The 20,890-nt window shown below is 40.6% G+C and overlaps 1 protein-coding gene across 2 annotated transcripts in view; it reads right to left on the reverse strand.

The window, feature by feature from the left end:
- Nucleotides 1-20,890, reverse strand: part of CDC42BPA (CDC42 binding protein kinase alpha) — a 608,613-nt gene that overhangs the window by 392,653 nt on the left and 195,070 nt on the right. For both annotated transcript variants that reach the window (XM_069233802.1, XM_069233803.1), the window contains exon 4: nt 12,713-12,808. In XM_069233802.1, the coding sequence (XP_069089903.1) occupies nt 12,713-12,808 (96 nt within the window). The remainder of the gene's footprint in view (nt 1-12,712; nt 12,809-20,890) is intronic.

The raw sequence follows: 20,890 nt of genomic DNA on the forward strand, positions 1-20,890 counted from the left end.
TGCCCAGGCAAAAAATTGCCCCCTATAACGGAAAAATAAAATGGTAATAAACTTTGCTTATTACCATTTTATTTTTCAGCGCCCCGTCCTGAACAGAGTGTCAGGACGGGTCGGGGAAAATGCTGCTGAGAGGCAGCCGGGAGCTGTGCACTTGTTTAAAGAGCGCATATCCCTTTTGCCGGCCGTCTTGCAAGGCCCAGCCAGACATGTGCAGTTTAAACATCTATACCCAACTGTCTTAAGGCAGCTGGGTTTGAGAAAGCACAGGACTCCAGCGCTCTTGTGAGCGATGAGAGAGCCCGTTCCCACCAATCCTGACACTGCTTTCCCGCTGGTTACTAGCAGGAAAGCAGCGTCAGGATTGGTTAGTGGAGTTTCCTGGTCCTGCGTGTTGGAGCTTCCAGAAGCAGGAGGGCACCGCGAGAAATACGTCTGAAGGTAATTGCCTTTTGTAAAATTATTTTTTGTAATTACTATTGTGTTCCTCCCCAGCTCCTGCCTCCCGCTCTAAATGTAAGCCAGTCGCCATTGTTACTTTCACTATACTTACTCCCTCTCACCTCCCTGGCCCCAGACACTGGGATCCCCAGTCTACTGTATGGCACTCTGTTGCCCAGGCCCGAAGCGATCAGCGCAGTTTCGAAACTCCCAAAGTAACTAAATACATACTAATAACATCACTAATTGTCTTTTTTTTTTATTGTTACGCTATACTGCATACAAGCACACGTCACATTGCTTTAAAGCTGAAAACAAGCAGAGAGGTAGGCCAGGAAATGGCTTAAGAGTGCAAAATAAAAAAAAGCCTTTGACAAAGCTGCTTGCCTCATTTTGTAGAAGTGCGTACCAAGCTGGATCAGTAACTAAAAAGAAAAAAAAATGTGGAAAAGCTTTTTTTTTTTTTTAAAAAAGCAGGTCATAAGAAGCCGCAGTCAGGGCGTGGATGGGGGAGGGGAACCAATGATTAATAGAGCAATGTGAGGCGTGTGTGGGAGAAGCACACGGGAGAGCAGTCAACAGGGGGAACCAAAGGGGTGGGGAGGAGAAGCAACAGGTGGCAGAGGTCGCAGGTGAGGGTAAGCAACACGAAGGGTGGGAAGGAGAAGCAACGGGTGAGACAGCAATGTGGAGTGGGCAAGGAAGAAGCACGTGGGCAAGAAAGCAACGCGAGAAGTACACCAGAGTGGTCGCAACATTGGAGGGTACACAATGACAGATAGCAACACGGAGTGCAGGGGGAGAGTAAAAGGGAGACAAGCTGGAAAAGGCTTGTACTCTCAACAAGTACTTAACCAAGGAGTGAAGCATATAAGCCAGCCAATCAAAACTGATGGTAAAGAAGCAATGGTCCATGTGAGGGGAAACCACAGGATTGACAAGCTGGGAATAAGAAGCACGCAAATGAGTGTCAGGAAAGCCATTGAGCTAATGGTGCATCATTAGGGCTTGTCAACCATGAACCCTGATACCCTATCAAAAACTAAGCTAGCAGAGGAGAACCCACCCCATGTCCTATCCATAACTATGATTTTGCAAACACCTGTGAACCTACCTGGAACAAGCAAAAGCTGCTTATCCCTTCGCGGGCGCTGTTTGCAAGAGACATGGAGTTTGGAACTGTGAACCCAGGAGATGCAGAGCACAGCATGTTTGGAGGAGACCCCCAGGTGATTTGTTTAGTAGCTTACCCTTTTGTGTGAAGGAGAGCACACGTGTGTGTGTGGATGCAAGCATGTGTGACCACTGTGTGCCCATTTAATAATTGTGCTGTGGGGAGATCACCTTTAGCAAATTTGTGACAAAAACACGTGAACATCACTTTCTACAAGGCTTCTCTGGCACCATTGGGATCAGCAAACAAACAAAATGCGCAAAAAAGGAAACATTTGATTGCTCACAACACGGTTGGCTTAAATAACATACAATATAGGATGGACGAGGGAAAGATGAGGAGTGAAAATCCTTTCTAGAAAGGCAGCTTATTCCCCAAGTGCCTGACATCTGAAGATTTGATTCTGCTTTAGAAATGACCAGTCACATCAGATGTAATAAGTCTCACACTGGCATGCTTCGAATTTGTTAAACGTGTAAATTCTTAGACTGGAGAGAGAAGGTGCTGCGACAGTTTTGAAATATTTCATTACTGTCATACATCACCCCAGGCTTTTAGCCAATTCTTTTTTTTAGAAAACGGAGCTGTGAAAAAATGCATTTGGTCGCTACTTTTTATTTCAGAGGGAGACACCTCAGAACTCCCCTAAAGGAGCTGGTGGCTTGTTCACTCAGTTAAAATCAAGGACGATATTTACTCCTCAGACACTTTCAGAGTTCACCAGGCACCAGTGCTTCCAAGTTGTGTTGTGTTTTTTGCATTTTTCGGGATTTCTAGTACTGGGTGTGATTAATCCGTGGTGTATGGTTTCCCGCAGCGAAGTGGAGTTTGTGTAACAAGATGAGGTGCTTCGTGAATGAGGGAGGTGAAACTGAAGCGTAATCTGGTTCCAAGCCGAAGCAACTGGAGGGCTTTTACAAGACACAAAGCACGTGTAGGAATCACTAGTGCAGAGAAATGATTGTGATTTATCTGTGGAACATCCACTCTTGAACATAACACTCTTGTTTCACCCATCAGAGCACTAATGCCTCGCTAGTACAAGCCATGCACAGTAATCTTTTGTATCAATAATAATTAATCTATACTGTAAGTAACTATTTAGTATAGATAACATGCAGAAGTGGCTAGGTCAGCATCCTGTATGCGTCGGGAAACGTCCTTAACAATGCGTCCTTAAGGACGCGGACGTTTCCCACACAAGTATAACCACGCTTGCCTGAACAACGAATGGCTTTTCCTGTGCCTTAACCACGCATGTGCTTAACCACGCATGTGCTTAACTACGCATATGCGTGGTTAAGGCACAGAAAAAGCCATGCGTTATTCAGCAGAGGACGCAGTGAGGTAAGTGGGGCTGTGGCAGGGTTGGTTGGTGGATTAAAGGATTGGGGTGTTTTTTTTTTTTTTTTTTTAAGGGGCGGGGTGGAGGGTTTGGGTATTTTTTTTGGAATTAGGGTGGGGGTTCCGATCCTTTTAGTTTTTAGGGGTGGGCGGCCGGGTAGTTTATTTTTAAAGGGGTAGGGTGAGGTTTAAGGAAGGGCGGGAGGAGATAGGAGGAGGAAGGATTGGGAGGGACGCGGTGAGGTAAGTGGGGCTGGGGCAGGGTTGGTGGGTAGTTTTTAGTGGTGGGGGTGGATTTAGGGCTTAGGGTGGGTGCAAAGGTGCCAGGGTATTTTAGTTTATAGTGGCAGGAGTGGGGAGTTAAGATAGTATTTTTTTTAGGTCTCACAGCGGGTGGGGGGTCACGGTAGTTTAGGTATTAGGGGTGGGGGTAGTTTTGGGCCTCAGGGTGGGAGGGGGTGGTTGCATGACAACCATGCATGCTGTTTCTCATGCATTTCCACACATGCCTTTTCTAGGTATGCTTTTACAACGACATTTGTTGTAAAGGCAGGCATGGTAAAGGCATGCGTGGAAACAACACAGTTGTTATTCCGACCACGTTGTTAAGGCATGCTTTGTACCGGCATTCGTGGTTTCATCACACGACCTATGAGGCAACAGTTAGGGTAGGGGATGTTGGATTTCAATGTTCCTCAAAATGAACTCAATTTCAACAGTTTTGGTTTTTGACCCGTACTGGTGTTACCAGTTAGCCACTCTTTTCATTGTGTCGTGAATGATGAACAAACACTGTGTGCAATTCACAGCATACGTACTGATGGACATTAGACTTGAAATACTTACAGGGAGACAAAACAAGAGTTGGATATCAATAAATAAAAAATAAGTTTATGTGTACCCCTCTTTACTGACGAGGCCCTCAACGACGAGTGGATAAAAGGAGAGGGGGTATTAAAATAAAATAAGTATAGTAAAGGTATTGGTAGGTGCACATTTACCATAGCTTTTCTTGGTGCCATTTAACAGATGTTTTAATGCTACTAAATTCAGTGGTACCCATTTGATCAGTCTAAAGAGACAGAAGGCTGAGTGGAACCACCAGTATTCATACCTGTGACCGTGGGGTCAAATACGTATTCCCTGCAGCAGATGCAATAGTCAACTAATCCACCAGGGACTCTAAATATGTAATCTCTAAATGTAATACATTCCTAATGTTTGGCTCGGGAGGAGAAACTCATTTCCCTCTTACAAAAGAATTAAGTCATAATTAAGTTCTTAAGTTTGGATAACATCGAGACAAAAGTCTCCAAGATACTCGGGAGTTTCTTTTCACTTATAATATAGGTAAATAATAAACCTGGAGGCCGGATTGATGAATAGTGCCCTTCAAACAAACCTTGGTGTTCTAGATGTTAAAAACATATATAATGCATCCAACGTAGACACAAAACTCACTGCGCTGAGCTGACAACGTTGCTACGAAGTAAACATCTGGGAGCCAACTATGGGAAGTCCACATTTTGTGTGTTGCTCCAAAGAGGGATGCTCTTAAAATCTCTCCTCATAGCAGATCATAGCTTCCCCTGCATCACCAGCGTATGTATTGACTGGGAGTTGATGGCAGCTGAGATTTTAGTGGAGGTGGCAGGCCTTTTTATCAGTGCCCAGCAGGGAAGTATTGTTAGCCTGTCTCCTTAAAAATCATTTAATTCCCTATAACTGGGGTCCTTCAATTCACCCTCTGTGTGATTAGTTATGATGTGCCGTGTGGGAGATGCATGGTGTATTTTTGTACTATATGACTGGATGTATATGTGCTGTATCGAAGCTGTCCTTCCTGAGAACAAAGTGATTGTGGCACCTCTCTGTTGTTAATGTGGGCATGTTACTTCTGCTTCCACAGTCATGCGGCATGCATGCAAGTGTTTAGTGCAGGTGTCTCAAACTAGTATGTGTGCTCCCACTAGCTCCCAGACATCTTCAGAGTAGTTTGTGACCCTGAGTTCATTTTTAAACAAGTACAGGCTCATATTTTACTTTTAAAGTTAAGGGAAGGCTGTGTTTATTTTTCATTATTATCAGGTTGCTGATAACAGGGCCTGATAATGAGCAGTGTTCAGAGGCATTTATGATTCAGGCTGCAGCTGGGCACTGCGGTGAAAAACTGAGGTATTCAACTCTTAAATAAAAGTCCTTGTCAACTCAGTATTGGAGGGTGAGAAAAATGATGTTTGTGAATGCTGTTAAATGGGATAAAAGTAAAATGAAAAGTTACCTTAATGATTAAGTTAATTCTTCATTTTAGTTTTCTGTCATTTCAAAGTGTCACATTAACACACAGAAGGCGTCTTGCGCCCAGTAGACACGGCGCCATATGTATAACTAAAAAAAAAAATATATTTTTTTAAATAGGAGAAATTTTAAGTGCAGAAAAATGTTCCATATTTTTAACGGCTTTGCAAAACATTTTTCTGCACTTTAAATTTCTCCTATTAAAAAAAAATAGTTGTATGTTTGTGGTATACATATAACGGTGTCTCAGATTGTGAAGGTACAACCTGTGCCACAAGTCACCCATGCACATATATTCCATTCATAAACACACATGTTCATACATCCCTTAAAGACCACACTCTCACTGGCAACCATGGCAGCCCTGCCATAGTGCCCATAGTCAAAGTATTTTGTTAAAACCATAGTATCTGGCTCTATGGATATTAGGCTTAAAGTCAATGAAGCTGGGCGTGGGGGTCTCTGGCAACAGTATGCAAGTTGTTTAGCCTTCAGTAGCTCACTATAATTTTCATAGATCAGAAGTAGCTCTCACTACAGAAAAGTTTGGAGAGACGTGATTTAGTGAATACATATTTGAACCCTGCCTGAGCCCTATTGCAGAAGAAAAAACTGACCAAACCATGTACTGCTGCTTGGTGGTTCGACCTGCGGATCTGTCTGGGGATGAGCTTACCTGCGCTTGGGACGTAAGGCCTGTCAAATCTCTGATGCACGCTGAGAATTACATCTGTAACCTCCTGCTTGGTCTTGCCTGATATTGGAGCTGTCTGGAAGTCACAGAGATCTAACTTAAGAAGTTAACTTCAGATCCCTTGCAGGAAAAGGTCAATTGACTAGACGGTGCTCGCTTTTACCCTTCTTCCTGGAGAAAGCCCAGAAAAATGTGCTCAGCTGTAGTTGACCAGAGTTAATCATTTTGAAAAAGGTATAATTTTCAATTTTCCTCGGCTTTCCACTGATGCCTCTCAAAACTGGATAAGAGACAGATTCCCATAACCATTTACTTGTAAATGGAGGATGTCTACATAACTAGCTGTGTGAGAGTTGACCAGTACAGGGCACTCATGCTCCTGTTGACAGTCTCTCTGCTACCAGCATCAGTGGGGCTATTTTTGAAACACTGAATTTGGAGAACAGCTGAAGCTGTTCACTCTCTGGGATTAAAGCATCATACTGTATCAATCAGAGTTTAGAGGTTACTAACATCTACTAGAGTAAATCTTGACTGCTCGGTACGGTTACTCTTAGAAAATAAAACATAAAAAGAGAGTAGGCGAGGTATCCGGACTGGAGTGTATTAGTACTGTGGATCTGGGAGAACTGTTATAAAGACCCACCAACGATACTGTCTAGTAACCACTGACTACCACATGACCCAGAGAAAAGGTTTACCATTCTACCATACTTTATCTTTCATGAATGCAGCCATTAACATGTGCAAGTAGCATCTTAAAAGAAATAAATTAATTGCTGACCAAATATTAAGGCAAGTTACGGAAGTAAGAATGCACTACAGTAAATGTCAAAGAGGCACGGAATGTAAGAAGTTAAGGCCTGTGCTCACTAAATTGGTCTAGAATTACTTCAAAAAAGGTACATAGTGCACAAAAGGTACCAGTGGGCAGTTACCACTATTCTGATTCTATAACTGTATGTCAGGATTCTCAGTAAAGAATATAAAGCGTTAACATGTGTGCCTAAACATAGAAGAAGAGCTTCAAATGACATAACAAATGGGTGGTCTAGGTTTCCAAGGTAATCAGCGTGGCTAATGAATGATTTCAGAAGAAATGGGAATGCTTTGAATTGGCTTACCTACAAAAATGCCAATTACTTAATTACAATTGCAAAACGCAGATCAATATTTATGACACCTCAGAATTTCTTTCTCTACCAGGCTTTCCAGACCATGTTAGCACCTTGAGACCCCCTCGGGTGATAAGTCGTGCTTTATAAAAAGCCGATTGATTGATTGAGGTAAGACACTGAAAGAAAAATCACAGGCGTCCTTTCCAAGCCTTCTCCTCCTCAAAGGGTTATCACCTCATTCCAATGAAACAGCAAGGCCTGGTGACTCTCTAAGAACTTCCACGGTCTAATTCAAATCCACACAACTGGGCAATCCCCATTCATCCACCCAAGAAAGGTTTAGAGTACCTACCCTCTTTGCTGCTCCACTATCAATAAAGTAACTTCCCGGACAGCGTGGAGTCAATATGGAGCCACCAAGCAGTGCATGGAAGCATTGCTATGCAAATGCTAGGGAAAAACCTCCATGTCACTCTAAGGTGAGGCTGCAGTTACAAGTATCCATCAGAAGGTGCTCAATCCTGATTCAGCTGAAGTTCAGGTACCATGAAATAGAAGACAGGTCTGTGTGTTATAGCACAGTGCTATATTTTGATTAGAATAGGTTCTGCGTAACCACAGACAGCCCAGGTTGATCCAGGATCCATTCCAAACCCCAAAGAGTCTCATGCATTGGAAACGCAGGTAGAAGGCAGGGAAGTTCCAGGCAGAAGAGGACATATCTTTGGTTTGCGAGAACGACCATAAATATTGTAAGAAAAATAATACTGTGCAAGAGCAATTATTTACAATGCCAACTCAGATTCCACCCATTTGTCAACAATTTACAAAAACAGTTCTTTCTCTCAATAGAGGATGAAACAGAAGATGCACAGTGCACAAACCAAAACAGTAGAGAAACATTTTACATCTGAAATGAATTTCTGCAGCAGTGGGTTTTTAGTCAGTACTGCCCGCCATCAGCATTTAGGTTGCAGTAAAAAAAGAGAACATCTGCACTTTTCATCTGTACTGATTAATAACAAGCAGCTATAATGAAAAGAAAGTGAGTGTAGTGCTATTAGGCCCAATACAAACATCAAAATCAATCAGCCATGGCAGGCAGAAATACTTCTCTACATAACGGCAGGCAGTGGAAAGGAGAATACTGACACCTTAGGACATGCACAGCAAATCAATTTATCACAGGCTTGCGAGTAACAAAGGACACAGTTGCAAGTTGCAGAAATTTCCAGTACAAAGTACCATTGTTACTGGTGTTTTCCCGGTCTTCACACTTGTGAATGTTTACAGACCAGGAACCCAATTAAGAAAGAAGTTGTCATTGAAGTTACTGACTTTGCAATGGATTTTAATACATGGCCTGACTTAACTAGGAATAAACGTCGGATTTCATGTCAAAAGTATAATGCTTATAGAGAGTTTGCACAGGCAGCAAGTCACAGCCTTGCACACCACCGACAACCCGCAGTGTTGCCCTGAATCCATAGTGAAGCTTTTGCCACACCAATAACTTCAGAGGATGTATAATCTACCAAACCCTATTGCTTCATAGCGTAAGCTGCAATTCAATGGGCCATAGCAGATTTAGAGCGGGGTATTTGACCAATATATGCAATGCCCCTCAGGCTAAGGTATCCTGACGAACAGATGAGATGCTTCTCGTGCTAGACTATCCTGACCAATACCTGTGATTCCTGCCTCCACTACTCTGGTGAAAAGATCCCAACTACCTTTTGAGTTGTACTTAGTTTTGTTGAGGCCATCCATCTTCTGCCTTCTGATAACTCAACCCAGTGTACTGGAGGAACTAACAAAAAGATCAAGGTGGGGAGTGGTGTGGATCATGATTCAGTCTTGGGCCCAATGTTATTTAATCTATTATCAGTCATTACTAAGCATCTCTGAACTCGCTGAAACTTATGTGCTCACTCTGGTAAATAAATGTGTGCCTCTTTTACTGTAAGCATAGGATGTGGTCCTCTTAACATGCACTGAGCGTGCTTGAAATAAGTTTTAATCATGAGGAAAACTACACACAGAGAGATATAAATATTAATGTTGCAAAATACATGTTGATGTGCTAAAGGCATCAAGAAAACGGTAGGAGATGGCTTCCTCTAAATAATACTAAGTTGAATAATGTTTTCATTTTTGATTATTTGGGCATATGCTTTTGTAACCCAGGTCGCTGCAGTACATAAGAGTCAAAGATGCTCTACATAAGAGTCAAAGATTCTAAATCACTGCAGTTCAATGGTGGACGAGTCAACCAAAGATTTGGCACATACACAGTCCTAACCTAGCTTAAAATGTATTAAGATATTTATCTGTCTAGCACTCTCTCTGGCCCTAAACAATGGGGTCATTGTAATGTTTTTGGCCTGCGCTAACAGAAATCACATTTTTGTGCTCTCTTTTGCAACTTTGAAACTCCAAAACTATTCTTATGCTGAGATAATGACTTTCCCTTCATGGACCAACAAGACCGTCTTCATTATTCATAATTTGAGTTGGCAATTTAATCATTGCGCAGCTGATGGTATTTAAAAACCACTGAAGGCCCTACTACATCTCAACATCTCAGTTGCTCTTCCTGACCATTCAACAACTTTTTGAACACTTGACCAAGTGAACAGATGGAAAAAATGGAAGGCGAGAACACAACCAGGAGAGAGCATAACCGAAACAAGTTCTACTAAGATGATGGTGGTCTATCAGAGCAATAAGGTAAATCTATGTCTGAAAGCACCATTGATTTTTTTTAATACCCATTTTTCAAGAGAATTAAAATTTAGATCAGAGGTTCTTCCATTAGGTAATTCTTTTAGCATTTTATTTTCACTGATCACGAGAAAAGTAACATTTATAGGCCTACCCACTCTCTCATGTTCTACTTATGTGCCCCCATCCAAACAAATGATGCTCCTGATAAAACAGTTCAATGACAACTCATTTGTATGGATTAATGCTATACAGAATACTCAAACTATATACAGTAATACTAAATGTGACATGACATGTGAAAACGAATGATTGATTAACAAGTGTAAATGTTTTCAAGTTTGAGTTTCTTAGTTAACTGCCAACCAAAGTATTTAATCTCAACCAGGTAGCCTGATCACAACTTCTAAGTGGGTAGTAAGGTGTAGAGCTTGAGAAATTATGAAAACAAAACAAAAAGCAAAATAAAAAATATAAATATGCTGTGTTACGATATACTACTTAAGACAACAATGTACTCTTTATCCAGTAGAGTGGCTGTACTCCAAACTTGACTGTGGTCAAAATCTATCAAGATAAAAACATAGATTGATTTATCTCTACATTTCTCTTACCAAATGGTATGACCTTCAGTCTGTATATGATATTGTATTTCTGTTTTCTGTGACCTTAATCTTAATTTTGATTGTATTACGGATTGTGTTGTCATGTATATGCAGTGCTTGCAATAAACATTGTTTACTAGATAAATTCTTATGTCAAATTTGACATTTTTAGACCAAAATGCATAACCCCGGAGATCATGAAATCAATAGCTACACACAAGCAAGATAATTATCTTGTATATTTCCTTTAAGCAGGTGTTTTTGCAGAAAATTCATCACCATTCAGCAGGAAACATTAGGAGCCATGCTATGGATTATGGGAATACTATGTCCTGCGATAAATTCCTATAATTTGTACGTATCCAACAGTACAGGAGAGCCTGTACTACTACACTTAACTTAGAACTTGGCAGTTAATAGTATGTGACACCTCAAAGTGTCAGTCTAGATAGAACACAACGTCAGACTACTCCTACAGTTGTTGTAAGTACTTTAAGAGAGAAGGGCATCATTTTAACAGAGCATTCGTATGTGAGGACTGGATAACAGGCTACAGGAGTCAGGAGGGGTGTGTCCACAGGTCCACAATGCAAAACACCATAGCCACATCAAATATTTCACATGATATATATGAAAAGAGGTCCATTCAATGGGAAGTGCAACAAAAAACCCAAACCTGATGTATTTTTACAAGATGCTTAATATCTGGTTGGGGCGAAGGCCAACATTTGGAAACCTCTTTGGTACATTCGAGGATAATCTGTTTGGGATTGGTAGTATCCTAGGCAGGGCCGGCTCTAGCCCTGGTGGCGCCCTGTGCAACATTTGTTTTTGGCGCCATCCACCACCCCATGACCCAGCAAATGTGTCCTCATCTCTCCATAGCCCCTCTCTCACATACATTCATTTGTTTTAAAGCGTTTGTAAAGGCTGCCTTTACTATCAACCGAGCTGTCTGTATAGAATACAGACCTGTTCTCTGCAGCAGGCATATTAGCCCTCTACGCTACTTTATGGCGAGTCAAAGTTGCCGCTAGACAAAACTCCCGTCTCTCTTCCTAGCAGGAACATTAATCATAAGAGGTATCTTGGAATTTTAATTGTTTAATGAAGGCTGGACGCACAAGGAACTTTTCAGCAGGTGCTTTTAAATCGCAAGTTTCGTAAGTTCTTGCTGAACACAGAGCAGGTCAGCGCCCGGTGCGGCTGCACCGCTCGCATTGCCCTAAAGCCAGCCCTGATCCTAGGTCTCTCTCCGGTTTTCTCTTCTGCTCCATTTACTTTTTCATGATGAGCAGGAAGGATTATTTTTCTGGAGGGTCTACAAAGACCTAAGGATTCTTTCCAAGCGACAACAATTGCATACAGACTTGTACTTACGATGGTGCTGTTATTAAGTTGACTCAATTTTTTTTTTTTTAAACAACTGTCTTAACTTTTAGGTCCAATGGGACTTAGGAATCATTAACTACAGGGCTATGTTGTTTTAAGCGCCTAATCCCTGTTAATGAATTTTGGGTTAAAAGAAGTCTGGCCAGCAAGACTTGAATTACGTTGAGAAGATTTAAGCAAAATGTGCCAGCAAGATTGACCCCGCTTGCTCATACATTTGTGGATTTAAACTGCATCTTCATTTGATCTCAATAAGAAAGCCTGTCATATAAAAAGGAACAGGACAACATGCAATCAATTGTGGCTAAAACTGAGAGGCCTGTTACCGACAACTGCAGGACGTATGGCCTGAGAGAAAAGTAAAAGCTGAATAAACAACATAACAGAGGGAAAGCACACTACAAGTAAAAAGAAATGTGGGGAAAAGTCATCATAGAATACCATAAAATATGATGCTAGGGCACATTCCAGTTCCTGACAGATCAACAGAATAAAGGTGATAACGAAAGTACACTTAATATAGTATAGGAAATAAAAGAAAGCAGCTCAACCTTAAGTTTTGATTGTTTTTTTCTACAAATAAATGATTTATGGATCACTGACGAACGCAGCTGGTACAACCCACTGAATCTACAATTTAACATAGTTACAAGAATACACCATTTCATATTTGTACCATATACGGCAATTCCTTTTAATTTTCAACAAATGCCCTCATATTTCTGCACAGCTGCAATGGCTTGCCAAAAAAGATCAGACCAATTAATTATAACTGACGCACAATGCAGAAATGTAAGTAAAGAGGTGAAGATACTGTTCAGCTGGGACTGCTCCAGGAAAATAGGGTCACAAAAAAAAGTTGAAGATTCGTTAATCTAGCATTTTCACTCCTTTTAACACAATTTTGAAAAGCAATAACTCTTACTAGATAGTTTTCATCCTGGAAGGCATAGTGTAACGTTGTAATCCACTGGCTATCTCCATTCACCAATACGTCTCTTTCTTCTCGAAAACAGGCCGTCTGTAGATACAAATACAGAAATTTGTTAGGAAAACAATTTGGAAACATTGAAAATGTTTTAGGGTCTGCACAACATGCAAATTCTAGAATTTAATTTTAACAATTTAAAGATACAAGAGAAAACAACTTATCAGATAACTGTGCTGCTGAGCGGCCTGTGGGGAAGCTGCTTAGTTACAGTGAAAACATATATACTAAAGGCAAAATAAATTTCCCAAGGAAATCTGCCACATATATAGTCAAGAAAACAGAAATTCCAGAGGATAATCATTTTACTATAACTGGCAGTAGATACACACCCTAAATAAGTAGAGTCATTAGATATCTATAGAACTGACTTGTTCAAACATATATTATAATACAGTGATCCACCTTATATCAAACATAAAAAGAATTTACTCACATCTCAAACCATAAGCGCATAAGCACGCATATGAATCAAGGAGAATGAAAAGAAGGTGCAGGATACCATAAGTGTATATGTGAGAACTTTGGTGAAGATTGCTACAGATTACAACACAATAAGATGGTTGCAACACAACAAAGGCACACACAAGAGCAACAATTTCTATTTTGCACTAACTAACTGCACTAGTGAGTTCTCTGGTGTAAACAGCCATTCTCAAAGGAGCCTCGAAGCCTGTCTTGATACATCTAATTGTTTTTGGGAACCAGGCAGTCTTGTCACATTTCTCTAAACAATGTAGAGGACAGGACCTCCTTTAACTGTAACACAAACAACCCAAGACAAGTTTCACACTTATTTGAGTTCATGAGTCTAGTATAGTTTGGTTCCAGTGGGACAGTGTGCATGGGACCCATGCCCAGGCATACCCGTCCCACTTAGGGCATTCCACTGAAATTTACAAAAACGTGGTGGATGAAACACTCAAATTGATGTTAGAGACTGGTAATTGCTTAGGGTCTCATCCCAGTCTATAGTTATTTTGCACACAATTCCACCTCAGTTTGGACCCACCCATATGCAAATCATCCTTGACCCTGCTCCAGCTGGAACAGTCCAGCCCAAGCAGCCAGGTCAGGTCCTCCCTGAACCAGAATACAAGCAACCCAAGACTGTTTTTGCATATGGCTGGGTCCAAAGTGAGGTGGCACAGTGTGTAGCATAACTGCTTCTTTGATGCTTCTGTATAACGTTATCCTCATTGATACCTTCACTTTATGCTGGCGATCTCGTAGTGCTGGTAACTCTACTGGCATGCGGCACTGCAACATGTCTTGCTAATTATTCCAAACCTATCATTACTCCTTCAGCCTCAATAAACACTACAACATGTAAGTTAGTGGCCTATAGAATGAGGGACTGTACATCTTAAAATAGTCAACTGCCCAGTCATACCCAATGACCTTAGCTCAATAACAAGATAAGTGCATTCTGCCACACTAACTGCATGTGAGTTGAAAGCAACAGAGGATTCAGCATCTCCACAGGATGGCACCTTCTCCATACACGGATGTCCACTGTGATGTGTTTTTCTGCTGACATCAAACCCTTTCAAAGCTGGCACTTTCCCTATATTTTCCTTTATTCTGTTTTAAATCCCTCTTCTGCTGTTCTCCACACACAAACAGGTATCGTTGCTAAACAGAGATCTATGTGTTCCTTTTCTGTTGCACGATAAAATAATATGTAATCTTGAAAGAAAAGGAAATTAGGTTTACCACTGAAAATACTATTCGCCATACTCTCCAACAGAGGTTACTGAGGCCACACCAAAAGCAAGATTAGTACTCTGAAAAATGCCCATCATAGTAATGAAAGCTATTCGGAGAAGGCACACAGACATGAAATCTAACGTTGGTAAAATAACTTTTCAATTTAACAACAAAACACCAAGTTTAGGTTAGGCAAACTGAGCTATCCATACCAGGATACCGCTTTAAATGTCTCAAACTCACACAAAAGCTCACATGGCACTCTACTCTGCTAGAGTACCCTACAATATCTTCTGAACCTCTTCATTCATATTACCAGACACTCATTTTTATTGTGCAGTACTAAAGCATTTCCTTTTCAATTAATGCCCCTCATTTTCTCTTAATATGATTCGACTCTTCCAGCTGGACTAATAACAACACACAGATGATGCTAGTGAGCCCACCACAAGATGTGTGGTCCCTTATCCACAACATACACTTTACCCTTACTGCTCCTACTGCTGAACTCTTCTTTGGCCCATATGTATCCAATGGTATGTAATCTTCACTCCTTCAAAGCATGGGCGTAACACAGGCCCCTGTGGTGCAGGGGGACCCTGACGGTCTATGGGGCGCCAGACCCTTCAAGCCCATTTGAGAAATGGAAGACTTATGGGCCCCTTATCACATTCTGAGGTGGGGGCATCATTCTGCATTACGCCCCTGCTTCAAAGCCACCACTAGAAATATATCTTGGTTCTAACAACAAATCAAGTTATTTCTTGTCGGTGAAGTCTTTGGAGATGATCATTGACATAATAAAATCTGCTAAAGCATACATCCAGTATATTTACCACAAAAATATCTGTTTTCCCACTTGCCTTACTGCAGCCCATGCTGCTTACGAACAAAAACTCGATTTTTTGCATCCTCTTCTCCAATGTCATCCCAACTAATGCACCCCATGTTTTTACCTTACCTTACACTCTCTGACAAACTGTAGATTCCTACTCCCCCCCACGCATGCGTTCTTCCCTCCCTTTCACCAGTCACATTTAAGCGTCAGCAGTATGACGAATGTTATCACATATAAAACATCCCATGTATTTGTCCTACTCTTCTTGCATTTTAATCTACTCAACCTCACCTCATGCTTTTGCTCACCTTGACCTTTCCAGACCACTTCCTTCCAAGTCACTTAAATCATCCTTGGCTTCACTGTCCTTAAATTGATCTCATAGAATCTCTGATAAAACAAGTACACAATTATGCCTCTCCTTAACATTATCTGATTTCCTAGAGTGCTTCAGATCTCTTTACTGCTCCACTATACACACGCCCAACTTACTTCTTCCTGTGCATCAACAACAGACTAAAGGTAGTTTAAACACATGCTGACCTTTCATGCCTGATACACGTGGAAATAAAGCTTCCTTCATACTGCAGCTAAAGCCCTGCCCATCTATGGCCTCAACATAATTCTCAAGTTTCCTTAACAACTGTCCCCAAAGTAAAGAAACCTCCCCCATTCACCACTAAAGTCTTTGCATTGGTTAATATCCGTTAGATAATACAACTATCATCAATGTTTATTGAGTAAAACACATTTTTTCCTGGTTTCTGCACCCTCCATGATGCAGCACTACTGACACCCCAGAACAAATATATAAACAAATGGTCTAATAGTAGGAAAGAATCTCTAAACTTGATTTATACACAATGAGACTATTAGTCAATCATCGGCAATGGAAATTAATTTCAGCATTTATTAATTCATTTGTTTGCAAAAAAGGACGAAAATCAGTGATAAAAAATCATGAATACATATAAACAAAACTATTCAAACACATGCTTTCAAAAACTATATATCAAGTAGTTCCTCATTGCTCTCCTGATTTGAAGACGATGTGGTCATATACATAAATTACACAATAATCCACATTTATGCGATGGTTGTACTCCATAGCACCTCTCAAATTCTATGAACCTTCCATCCTTATTCCTAGAGAGATGTGTTCCACAATCCTTAAAGGTAAAATAAATCTTCCTTACAACCTCTCAATGTATCACAAAAGTCGACGTGTTTCGGCCCCATCACATTTGGGCCTCATCAGGACTACTGGAGAGAACAATGCCTATTAAACATAAACAATAAAAACTGTAATTTTAATTAGTTCTAAAACAAAGGAGTCTCTAATTCCTCCACCATGCAGGTGCTAGTTTAAAAAGAAACACCATCATGAGATGTCACAACCACCACACCACATTAATGTCATAGTGGATTTCACGGTCTATTTATTTAGGTGTAGTCATGAACGCCCTTTCTATAATTAATTATCCCTTGTGTCTGTAAAATAAACTATATAGTAGCTAAACTTAATTCATTTATGCTTGAAAACTCTATTATCGGTACCTTTTATTCTCAGCTGACCAAACTTCCGCAATCTGTACTTTTAAATTCTACAATTGGGTCAAAAAATATGTGTCAATAAATCCAAAAATAAAAATAAAAACCTCAAAGTTATATTATTCTGTGGCATTTTTCAGAGCTTTGTTTACTTACTTATTAGCCACTGGTTCTTGTTCTACAAACGATTACGGGAGTTTTATTTAACTATCGTTTGCGGATGCCGAACTCGGACGTATTTGTTCCGAGTCGACATGACTGGCTTACTTGTTAGCCACTGTTCCTTGTTCCACACACGTTACAGGAGATTTTTTTTAGCGGCCATTCGCGGATGTTGAGCCTGACTGCATTAGTGCCGAATCATACTAAACTGGTGGCCATTTTACAGAGGAAGTTATAGTGAACGCGTAACTGACCTTGGCCGCCATCTTGGCACTAGTTTTGTTGCAAGGCTTTTGAATGACCATACAGTGAAAAATATATATTCTACAGTCAAAAACTGTTCATTCTGTCCCTCTTACTCAACAAAAGCGATTAACCAACCTTATCATTTATACTTGTCTTGCTTCTATAGATAACTACTTAATCGTGTTACATGGCGCTAGAACTAAAGATTACAGCCGCCAGGTTGAAAAAGGGAGACTGGTCATTGTGTCAGAAAACTCAATGTCTATCTTATCACCTATTTTATCATCTATCTTATCAACCTCATGAGATGATTACATCATTATATTTTAAAAAATGGTTCTATTATAACTTTACTAGTCTAACACATCTTTCCTAACCATGCTTTCATATTCGAATCTTAATATATCTAAAGTTATATAGACAAACTGCTGGTACAAATCCCCCAAAGCCTTAACAGTAAACCTGTCATCTTCTTACAGTTCGATTTACAGAAATATTTATAATCTATCATCTTGACAAGTGCTTGTCCACACCATTCATTCAGATTACTTCTTGGATATCAATTATCTGACACAATACAAATTATGTCTTTGCATGTTTCTATTAAACAGATAGCTATCTGGTGTATAGTATTATAACCTTGTGAAATTACTCTACTTAACATTGTCTACGTAACACAATCACTGCATTATCGATAAATGCTATACACCTGACATTTCATGAATTAACTCCTATAGTTGTTGCTTGATCAACGTTTTGAAAGACCTCCTTATACATGGAATATTGTATCCAACATCCACAAATCCATACTTTTTCTGTAATACAAAAATGTCTCTAGATCAAAGACCATATTTCATCAAAATCATTCAGGCCTTGTCTCACTGTTCCATACTTCTCAATAAGTCTTGCCTCCATTCTCAGCAAGATGCTGGCTATTGAACATCCATCTCCATTTGGATGTGCCACTAACAGTACTGTCCACCAGATGTCATCTGGTTTATGATTTAATTCACAAAAGTGTTCTACCAATGGTGCACCCCGGATTGCGCATTTAATCCTTGATCTGTGTTGCAAAATTCCCGTCTTGACTGGTTGTGATGTTTGTCCAATATACACCTGATCACATGGTCACTTAATAAAATAAACCACATTCTTGGTATTGCAATTCGAAAAATCTTTTTGTTGATATACCACTCCATTCAACATGATTTCTTTAGTATCATTTGTAACTTGGCAAATTCCCGGGGAAGTTTTAACATCATTCTTAAATCTTTCTTTTTCTCTATGGGGAAAGCTGCTTTAACCCAGTGGTCCCGCAAATGTTGTGCTTTTTTTAAAGAAAACAAAGGTTTTTTAATACCTAGACCGCTCACTATTCTCCAGTTATTTTCAATAATTGATCTTATTTTATTGGCTTTAGAACTATAGGTGATAACACAAGTTAGAGGAGTATCTCTAAGAGAAGAGAATTTTCTACCCTGGTATAGTAGGGTTGTATGGGTAGATACCTCTTCATTACCCGAGAACAAAGCAAATGATTATGCAGGAAGCATGCACCCACCCGAGCAGCTGCTGAGAACCACAATGCATCACCAAATACTTTGGCCTGCTATGCAGGTAGCAATGGGCATATACGGAAGTGGAAAAGTATCATTATGCAAAGAAAAATATCCATAAGTTTGTGAAATGTGACCAGGCCCCATTGTTTCACCCACATCCCAATGGACTTTTCCAGTTAAATAATTTTATCAGGAAGCCACTGCTCCACCGCTGGCAAAAAATCCAGAAGAATTAAATCACTGTTCGCTCAGTGAATGCTGGTTTGAAATCGGAACAGTTACCAGGTAATAAGAGCGGGAGCTGGTATTAGTGCCAAAGCCAAGTTAATCCACAATACGGCACATCTGGTCACCAGGCCGGATCAGGGACTGGTAAATATAGAATGCTGATGGTCATCCAAACGTGGTTCTGCGTATGTCCACCGAATTGTGGTGAAACATAACAACTGCCCTCAAAGCACCAGCTGAATTTCATTTGTACTTCCCAATACTAAAAGCTCATAGGATCTAAACACGGATAGTGGCCTAGAAGTGCAAAAGCAAAGAGAAGGATGCTGCACAACGGCCCTGGTGTTATTTTTGCCTTCATTGTGAAAAGCAGCAAATTCAAGGTTCAACGCACACTAGAAAAGAGCAGTTGGGACATCCTGGAAAAAGCACAATAAAAATGGGGGCATGCATGACAAAAGCAACACGCTAACACAAGACAGGAAACAAAAGTGGTGGAGGCTGAAGTGCCACAGAAGGGGAAGGGGGACACAATTACTCATATGAAAAGTCTAGATCAAGGAATAAACAGATGAAGAAAATTTGGCTTATGACTAAGAGGCCCCCATCAAGTCTCAAGCTCACTATTCAAGACCACTCAAAGGCTCTATATTCCTCTTGATAGATCCATAGAAGTTAAAGCCATAAGTGGCTGAGAAGGTGCGCTATACGTATCAGCAATGAAAGGCAATCCGAAATGAGTTAAAAAAGACCTCAGATAAGGAGTTTAAAAATAGATACAAAGAATGAGGAATGTCCACTACTCAAAGATGTCAATGAAACCCACATGTCACAGACCCAAACAAATCAATACTCTGAGCAGAAGAGGGTAAATTCTCTATAACTCATTAGCAAACCAAACCATTGCTCCCAGAAATCAGTGCCCCACCAGGAGAGCAATGCAAACTGATGCAGACGCAGAGATAGCTCTTGCTTTGGTTACAGTAACCAATGAGTTCCAAAGCTAAGGTAACCAAAGAAACCAGAGATGTTCAAAGATAATCGGAAATTATTTTTAGTAGAAATCATTCCCTTTTTCTAAACGGGAAGGAACCCTCACTAAGTGCTCAGGAACATATAAATGTCTCAAAGAGAAATTTGCCCAAGGTCAGTGGTGACATAGGAACTCAAAAGCCTAGAGAACCGTAAGAACTCCCAGTTAATTCTTGGTAAGAAATTCAATTGTAAAGTTAACCCTGGAGCTTTCAATGTCATAAAATCCCCGGTCAACTTCATCAACCATATCAAAATCAACTCTACGCTTACTACATTCCCTTCCTTCACTTTGAGAAACTAATGAGCAAACCTGAAAAAGCCGGGCTCATGCCTGCCACAGAACTCTGCCTGACTTTGTTCTGCAATCTCACCACCAGACCTGTTCACTGGGACGCTAGGAAGCGGGTTTCAGCTCATGGTTGATTTTGCAAGCCTGTAAGCCTTAGGCCCATACAAGATTCTCATACAGACTCAAGGATGCCTACAACAGATATATTTTTCCCCACATGGATACATACAACTTTAGGTCTTAAGTGTAAGCCATTCCTGGGGGTCTGGCGGGGGTTCTTGCATAACCGCATCTGCCTGTTCCGGGGAGCCGGGGTTGGGCTACATGTGCAGGGGTGTGGCAGCATGGCCCTAGCCGGCCCTAGTTGCAGCGGTGACAACACAAGGCCACATAGTTTCCGGAAGGTGGGCATGGGTTATGTGCTATTTGTTGAATTTTGGCCAGAATTGATTGTCTTCGTTTGGAAGCCTGAAATTGGAAACAACAAATCTGGCTAT

The sequence above is a fragment of the Pleurodeles waltl genome, chromosome 5 (assembly GCF_031143425.1).
Source record: "Pleurodeles waltl isolate 20211129_DDA chromosome 5, aPleWal1.hap1.20221129, whole genome shotgun sequence".
Classification (NCBI taxonomy): Eukaryota; Metazoa; Chordata; class Amphibia; order Caudata; family Salamandridae; genus Pleurodeles; species Pleurodeles waltl.